This window comes from Chrysoperla carnea, chromosome 1 (genome assembly GCF_905475395.1).
Source record: "Chrysoperla carnea chromosome 1, inChrCarn1.1, whole genome shotgun sequence".
NCBI lineage: Eukaryota > Metazoa > Arthropoda > Insecta > Neuroptera > Chrysopidae > Chrysoperla > Chrysoperla carnea.
In genome coordinates, this window is record NC_058337.1 from 55,140,408 (window position 1) to 55,149,076 (window position 8,669).

At 29.3% G+C, this 8,669-nt stretch overlaps 1 protein-coding gene across 1 annotated transcript; it reads left to right on the top strand.

Annotated features, from left to right (window-relative positions):
• Positions 1-941: 941 nt before the first annotated feature.
• On the top strand, positions 942-8,347 carry LOC123305908 (trypsin delta-like). The gene is made up of 6 exons (XM_044887748.1): positions 942-1,091; positions 1,515-1,757; positions 1,920-2,039; positions 2,516-2,656; positions 3,992-4,084; positions 8,255-8,347. Exons 1-6 carry the CDS (start codon positions 948-950, stop codon positions 8,345-8,347), a joined length of 834 nt encoding a protein of 277 aa, XP_044743683.1. The 5' UTR covers positions 942-947.
• The last annotated feature ends 322 nt before the right edge of the window (positions 8,348-8,669 follow it).

Below are 8,669 nucleotides of genomic sequence, written 5' to 3' on the forward strand. Positions count from 1 at the left end.
ATATTGCTTGTGAGAAGAATAACTAGTTCTCCTTGTAAATATTATAAGCCACATGAAGGTAAGAAAACCTTATTAACATTGACATTATAGCATATATTGATCTATATTTACCTATAAAATTATTTACATGGGATTTTCCATACACACACTATCATCTCCTTTTTCACCACCTTTGGGCAGTGGTGAGCAGACTTTGATTTTTAGCAAAAAAGGTATGTTCCGAAGTGAGATGGATGATACTCATTGAGAATACTTGCTTCTACCTGCAGAGCTGAATTACTCTAAAGATTAAGCATCGCCCACATCGCCTTAGGGTGAAGGTAGGAGGGTAAAAACACTTAACGACCTATTCTCATACCTACCAAATATACAAAAATTTCATTAAAATCGGCCCAGCCGTTTCGGAGGAGTTAAAACAAAAACACCGTGACACGAGATTTTAATATACTATTATATTAGATAGGCCTTACATATCAGTTTATTTTGCATAAACATTTATTAAGTTCAATAAAAAAATTATAGTTTGTTTGACCTAAAATGTTAACTTTTTAGTTAGTAAAATAGTTAATTATGCTACCTCCCTCGTTAAAAATTTATTTTTGATAAAACTTATTTTTAGCAAAAATATAAAGTATAGGTACAAAGTTTTTTAAACTTTGGTGAACGCTATCCGGAAAACACTTCAACTTTGTCTGTGAATTGACTCTTTGATCTTGAATCAATGAATATCATCAATCAATGAAGTTCTTTTTGCCATAGTGGAGAGTGTAAGGTATCTCGTAATAGTATACATTTCCATTACACATTTTCTCTCATTTGTACCCTGCACCTTACACTATACATTATGGAAAAAAGAACTTACTTAATAATCAGTAGGCTAAAGTGACATTTCACCAAACAAACAACTTTTTGAAATATGTCAACATTTATATTGAAGAGGAAACAATATGTCAACATTTTTCGCGATATTTTACACATGTTTTCCAATTTTAAGTCATATAATTCATTTTGTTTTACCAAATGAATTAAGTGAAACAGCACGACGTCTTATTAATGGAATAACAGCTGTGGATTATCAATTTCCTTACCAGGTAAGTAAAAGAACAATTAATTTTATTTAGAAATATTGATGAAGAAACAGAATAATCTTTTTTCTCACCGACTGACAATAAGACTGAGAAAACATTGCCATTGTATAAAAATAATATTCCGCGTTGTTGGACGAGGTTTATTTTCACGCCTCCGTCATCTGAGTGATTTTGTCTAATCACTATCCGATCAAATTTGATTTAGAACAGAAATCACCTTCACAAATTTGATCGGAAAGTGGTTAGACAAAATCACTCAAATGGCGGAGACGTGAAAATGAAATTCGTACAACTTTTTCGATACGTATTTTGGTCTGCTGATAGTAATAGGTCCAGTAACAAAGATTAGCTAAGCATTTTCCTACTCCAACAGTCCGGAACATCAATATAAAGTTCCAAAAGTCTTTAATTCTCATTTATTTTCAGGCCGGCTTTGTAAGAGTAAAGGATGATATGGACAAATTCTATTGTGGTTGTACCATTTTCAACATTAGCTTCGTAATAACTGCTGCCCATTGTTTTCTTGGACCCAATGAAACTATAGACGTTATAGCTGGAAATTCTAATCTTGGATCAGAAGAAACGCAAAGATTTCGAGTTATAAATTGGTATAACCACCAAGATTATAATCGGGATAAAATAAAAGATAATGATATTGCTTTGGTGGAGGTGAGAAAGTCGATAATAATTACTGTTATTTTAATAGCCACATACAAAATTTATTTTCAATTTATATTCTATCATACTCAGAAACATGAGTTTAACTATTCTTGAAAAAACGATTTAATATATCAAAAAGTTTATTTTTTATTAGTATTTTTCAATTTTAAGATTAGTGGAAAGTTTTGGAATCAAGAACCAACTAAAGGATTATCTACAATTGATATAATTGATCACGAGATTGAAATGGGAACTCCATGTATTACTTCCGGCTGGGGAAAACTACATTCAGTAATTTTGTTTTAACTGTTAACTGAAAGAAAGCTGCAACTCATAAAAAGCCAAATTTTAATTTTAATTTTGTCTATCTTTCATGGTGCACAAATAGTTTTTGATTATGTGGACCAGCTTAAATTTGGTGCATATCCGTTTTTTTTTGTTGTCATTTTAACAGGAAAATAATCGATTACCAAATGCAAAAAACATTTTCTGGAACGACAGTTGACCGACAACATGAACGTTTCAATTTGCATAGTCCAAATTTTTATAGGCATGGCCCTAAAACCTATAAATCAATAGATCTAAATCTCAAAATTTTACTAAATGTACATGGAAATTTCTTTTAAGACAAACAAGAACTTTAAACCAAAAAAAAAAAAACGGTCTTCAAATTGTGGGCTAACAAACTTGAAATAAACTTGGAACTATGTCGCTTTGGAACAAATAAACTTAACAATTTAAAAATTCTAATTTCTGTTATTATTTAGTCTCGGACAAAAGCACATCCATATTTACAATATACGACCCAAATTTGTGTGGATATTAAACAATGTCCAACAATAAGAAATGAAAATCGTGTAGCTGAAGGTGTATTATGTTTAAAATCAAAAATATCAACAATGTGTCACGTAAGTTTTGAAAATATTATACAAAATCTTAGTACTAAATCTTTTTTCACCGTAAAATCCTAATATACGAGTCAGGGGTAATTTGGGAAACCAAACACGTTCAATATTAAAATTGTCTTTTAAAGCTATCATGAACCACTTAAAAACGTGTTATTAAAAATTTTACACGTGCTCAAATGTCATGAAAAACAATTTTCCATGAATAACTCATGTATATTATATATATTTCCTTTAATTAATAACTGGTACGAATCAATTTTTTAGCTTACCATTTCATTCAAAAAACACTTTTTTCATGATAGTCCAATCAAAAGAGATTTATCATTGTAAATTTTGCTTAACACAGATCGTTTTCCATACCTATTTCGAGTCAGAGCTTATGGTTTTGGTTTTCAAATTCGGTGTTATCTTTCAATTTAACCCAAAGAGGTATACTAGACCTATTTACAAATTTTTAATCTTCATAATCTCGATGAGTCGATTCGATTGAAGTCTTACGTTTTTCGAGTCATAAAAGTGTAAATTTTAATAAGTAGCTCAAAATTTTACTCAATGATTTCTTAAAAAAATTTAGCATGGTAATTATTTTTTTACATCATCACAAAGTAGAGATTTCAACGAATAAAAAGCCAACCGACTTTTTAAAAAAACAGATTTTTTTGACGAGAGAATTTTCGGTTTAAAATAAGGGTGCTTTTTCGATATTAAGGTGTGACATTAAATATTTTAAATAAAATAAATGGAGTGTTAAGGACATTCAAGATACATACAAGGTACATGCAAAGTAAGTTTTCACTTAGTTTCGTGAAAAAGATTTTTTTGTAAAAAATAAAAATAAAAAACTAAAAACTTGGTTATTTAAATTTTTCACATAAATTTTGAAGTTATATGAAAAAAGTGTAGATCAAAAGTTGTAGATATTTTTACTACCTACAACTTTGTCATTTAACTTTTTATCATAGAACTTGTAGTTTTGCCGGAAATCAAAGTAAGCCGTTTTTTACCCTTAAAAAGTCATCCCTTCCACTTCGCGGCTTCAGATCGCCCGTAAATTATTCTTCCTTTCATTTTTGTTATATTCTCTCCCTTTTCCAGTAGGTTTCATCCTTCTATGATTTTTTTTGTGTTTCAAAAAGTATCAACCCTGATCTACAATCGAAAGTATTGAAGATGGATACCGCGAAGCTCGCAAAATGGTTATATATTATTTACGCGGAAACCGCGGATTCATTTTCTCGTTCTATTCAATTCTAGTCAACATAAAATTCTTTCATTTCCCCCACCAAGGCAATGAAATCTGTCACTGACTTAAACGCAAATTTTTTAATGTTATAGGGAGATTCAGGTGGACCAGCTGTGTATAATCATAAATTAGTTGGTGTATTATCATGGGGTCGTGGAAATTGTGAAAATTTTGATTATGGCAATGTATATACAAGTGTTTATTATCATAGGAATTGGATATATTATAATAAAATAGACAAACAAATGAGATTAGGCATGAGTATGAGTAATAATGATAACTCGCATATTCAAAAAATTAAATATATAAATATCCAAATATTGATTATTGTAATTTTTTTTTAAATCGATTTTTTATATAAGCCATTACCATTGAATTTATAATTATACTGTTGTTTTTCCAAAATAATTTTTGCAATTTTATTTTAACTCCATACTAAGAATTGGTTATGTTTTCCACGCGAGTGTATGTTTGTAACTTTCTTTATTACCTTGTATATCTTCCGGCTGGATATATTTCGCCAGTTAAGGTATCGTTATATTCTTAAAAACATAAGAGTCGTTAGGTAGGTGTTTCAAAAAAAATAATTGCGGATTTTCGGCGCGAAATAGTAATACTTAAAATTTAAATAAAGAATAATTTTTAAAAGACAAGCTTTTATTGTACTAAAAAGTAGAAAATATTTTTGTAGGAGTGACTCATTAATGACTATTCATAAAAGCCTGAAGTGTTCCAAATTATTGTTGATATTTTATATTGAGCGCCTCAAGCTTGTACGAATAGTCATGTCTAAGTAATTCCTACAAAATTATTTTCTAGTACAATAAAAGTTTGCCCTTTAGAAAGTATTTTTTATTTAAATTTTTAATTCAAAACTGAAAAAGGCATGTATTTTAAATTTGGTGGAAGCTATATGAAAGTCAAATCAAGCTTACCTTAAAAATGCATTGTCTTTGTATACATACGTGTATACAAAAATTTCAGCAGAAGATGCCTGACCTTTTTACTGTAACTTGGGAATTATTTATTATCGAATCACTACAATAAACTATAAATGATTTAGAGCAGATCTCAACAACACCTTTAATTACCTTATCATAATTCTTATAGTCATCCTGGCTCTAAATTATGGATTTTCATTGGTAAAAATCGTAACTACAAACAAATAAGGCTCACTACCATCCAATCCATTGTTTGTAGTTTTAAAATGATTTAAGAAAAAAAAAACTAATTTTTTTCAAGTCTAGTTCCAGCGTGATGGAACTGTCTTGGCTCGTTATGCAAGGAGTATCTTAAATCGGAACTTGAACAATATTTTTTAAATAGTAAATAAGGTAGTTCTTTTTTCCAAATTCGAAAGAAGGAGTGACGCGATAGCAACACCATCCGTACAAACTTTTTGGAACGCCATTTTTTTAACTTTAGTGGAAGAAGTAAAAAAAGTCAGTATTATTAAGGCCTCATGCGAGTCGAAATTTATAGAAATTTGGCATCAAATTTGATAGTTTATAGTAACGCGTCGTTATTGGTTGCATATTGTCTAAAAACCTATAGTAAATTTTTAATACGTTATTAATTAAACGAGGCTCTCGTTCACGCTACTTTATTTAGACTTTCTCGCATCGAACTGTTTGACTTCACTTCGAAATTTTGTATAAAGACTATGATCAAATTAATAATTATATACACTAATTAAACCGAATTGGTCAAAATTTACAAATTTAAGTTTATGGGAGCGTATGAACTGGCAGATTAAAACATTATAGATATTAAAATTTTATCTATGCGCATCACACATCTGTTTGTGTTTAAAGGTAGTCCCTATAAAATCATTACAAATATTATTAGCTGTTTTATTCAAAAGTATAATGTGTTTAAAAATATTTCAAGCTTGTAGAAAACGAGCCTTAGTGCTTTACAAATCATTATATCAGGACTGACAAAATTCATTACTAATAGAAATAACAATAAAAATTTTTTATAAGCGCTTCTATTTCGACATAGACTTTTAAAGAAGTAAAAGTATAGTTATAAATTGAAATATTTTTGCCCACTTTTCTCAATATGGGTCCTTAATATTTTGCTGGTTATTTTCTATATTTTTTTAACAATTTTTCAACTTCGATGATGAATTTTGTTATAACTTGATGAATTTAGACGAAAAGTAAAAACAAAATTTTTCGATATCTGGCTTAATTTTCGAAATACCGAAAACAGATTAATTAAACAGAAATTATCCACCACCTTCGATATTTCAAAAACTAAGCGAAATATCGAAAAATTTTATGTTCACTTTTCGTTTAATTTTGGCAGATTAGGTAGGTATGTATATCAATCAGTCACCATCAAAATTGAAAATATAATTTTTTTTTAATTTTTAACCCATCACATAGTTTTTATTTTGGTAATTTCTTTAAGGTATTTAAAAAAAAATTTTTCCTATTTTCCTAAGTAAATCTGTGTGAAAATATCCCGTCTATTTTTAGTCAGTCATTAACTTCCCAGTATAGAAAGTTATTGTAATGGGTCCGATTTTTTTTCATGAACCGGACAAGGCATTAACACCAATTTGGAGAAGTATATGTGTGTCTGTGTACGTATGGTCGTCGGCATTTTTTCGGGATCGATAACGCCTGAAAAAAAATGATATCGACTTCCTTTAGATGTCGGTCGTTGCGTGTTAACAGCAATATGATCCTGAAAGAATTTCATAACTGGGAAGTTATTCGTGTGAACCTCAAGAGTTGCACCAGACACACTCCAGGGTTTGTTTAAGTAAATAATCGGATGACCTCTTCCCCCTCAAATTTTCAGAATTCATTTAATAGTATTGAATAGACATACAAAAAATCAACCCTTTTACTGAAATTTGCTACCCTGTTTGAACTTAAAAATTTTAAGTCAATATCTAATGTTTGCAAAATTTTGCGTCATTAGATATAATAAATATAATTTCAATTAATTTCAAACACTTATTAGTTATATATGAGTATATAATGTGTATGTTACACTACCATAGTTATTTTTAGGGTATACGAAACCTAATAATACATAACCTCACATCTTTTATAGGTCCCTACTTTGATATATAAAATACCTTTAATAACCTAATGAATACATCATTTAAAATAATAATCTTGAAATATTGATAATCCTACCTATTAATGCATAGACAATAAACATACTAATAAAACATTACAGAATGTGTATTTAAAAATTACGACATCCAATTAATTGAACAAACATCTATACGAATATAAGTTTCGATTTGCACTCCGCCACCAAATTAGCAACGAGTAACATACACAATAAGATTAATTACGATTAGCTAGTTCACACTGATGATGACTACTTGATAGTCGAAATACGTATTTATATAATATAAACAAGTTGATCTAGGAAATTGAGGCAAAAATCGAAATTTATTTCGAAATATCCTAGAGTTCTCATTTATTATCTTTGATATTATTTATATCTATACGAATGTTTTATTTAAATTGTTCTGTATGTCTGACAAAACAAATACCTCAACCTATTTCAACAAATGATTGTACCCTTAGAAGCGGGAGGATCTTCCAGGTAACATAGGACAGATTAGTTTTCAAAGATATGAATATTGCGAGTGTTAGGTACCATTATATCCGTCACAATTTTCACAGTACTTACGTGGCACTAACTTGTATTCGGTAAATAGATGGGTGAAGGTCGACCCTAATTCGGATCTTGTACTAAGAGATAAAAAGCTGATATTCTAATACCATAAAACTTCCCGGATACTACGAAAAAAATATGCACATTTTTCCAAAATAAAAAATGTTTTTGACTTAGATGCAAAATTTTTAGTAATCAATGAAAACAAATTCGTACTGTGTACTAACATGAATTTGAATACCTAAAAATATTATCTTTGTAATGTCGAAAGTTAAAACGATTTACCAAAGTTGCGTTACAAATAATGTATTGTTACACGAGCACACAATTTTAATGTGCTTTCTGTATATTATTATAACGTTTTGTTGGGTCGGTAAATATTGAAACTCTATACAACATAATCAAAGCACCCTCCTGGAAACTCATCTATGTATCTCTATTCAGTAATAATAATCGTATTTAATAATTTTATTAAAGTTATGCGTTACTGATAAAAGCTTTTGATGATAATACATACATATTAAAATAAATTATTGCATATTTAATAATAATAACGATTAGAGTTACGATTTGTTTGCTGTATTTACTCAATTTTAGTAATGAACTCCGCCTTATATATAGGTCTTACTTTCCGAAAAATAACCGCGGGGTTCTCAGAATCTATGTAAAAAATGAGTAATAAATAACTAATTTTGTAATTTTAGGTAAAAGACACTCACACTGACACAAAATTTCAAAGCTTTGGTTACAAGCCGCAAAGATTTTTGCATCGGTATGGCGGCTTTTTAGACCCTTGAAAAAAAACATGCCCCAAGTTCAATTAATCATAAGCTACGATCAGACGCCGACGATTAGCGCAGTGGTCATCATTTTTGTTTCAATAATTTATATAATATTACATCTTAACTCATCTGAAACTCGTTAAACGTAATAGGTGTCACTTTAGAATATAGAGGGGACTATCATAAAACAATAAATGATTTAATTGGGTAGGCAATACTAAAAAAACTTTTTTGTTATAAATAAAGACAACCAATAAATATTACATATTTATCAAATTATTTCACCAATACAGAGACAGGTTAAGGAATACAGACACAAAGGGGATTAAATTGTGTA

Bases quoted from the DNA above. Each gene is read 5' to 3' on its own strand.
- LOC123305908 (XM_044887748.1), top strand. From the start codon at position 948: ATGTCAACATTTTTCGCGATATTTTACACATGTTTTCCAATTTTAAGT. The intron at 1,758-1,919 runs GTGAGAAAGTCG...TTCAATTTTAAG, and splicing joins ATGATATTGCTTTGGTGGAG to ATTAGTGGAAAGTTTTGGAA. The intron at 4,085-8,254 runs GTATATACAAGT...TTGTAATTTTAG, and splicing joins AAAATTTTGATTATGGCAAT to GTAAAAGACACTCACACTGA.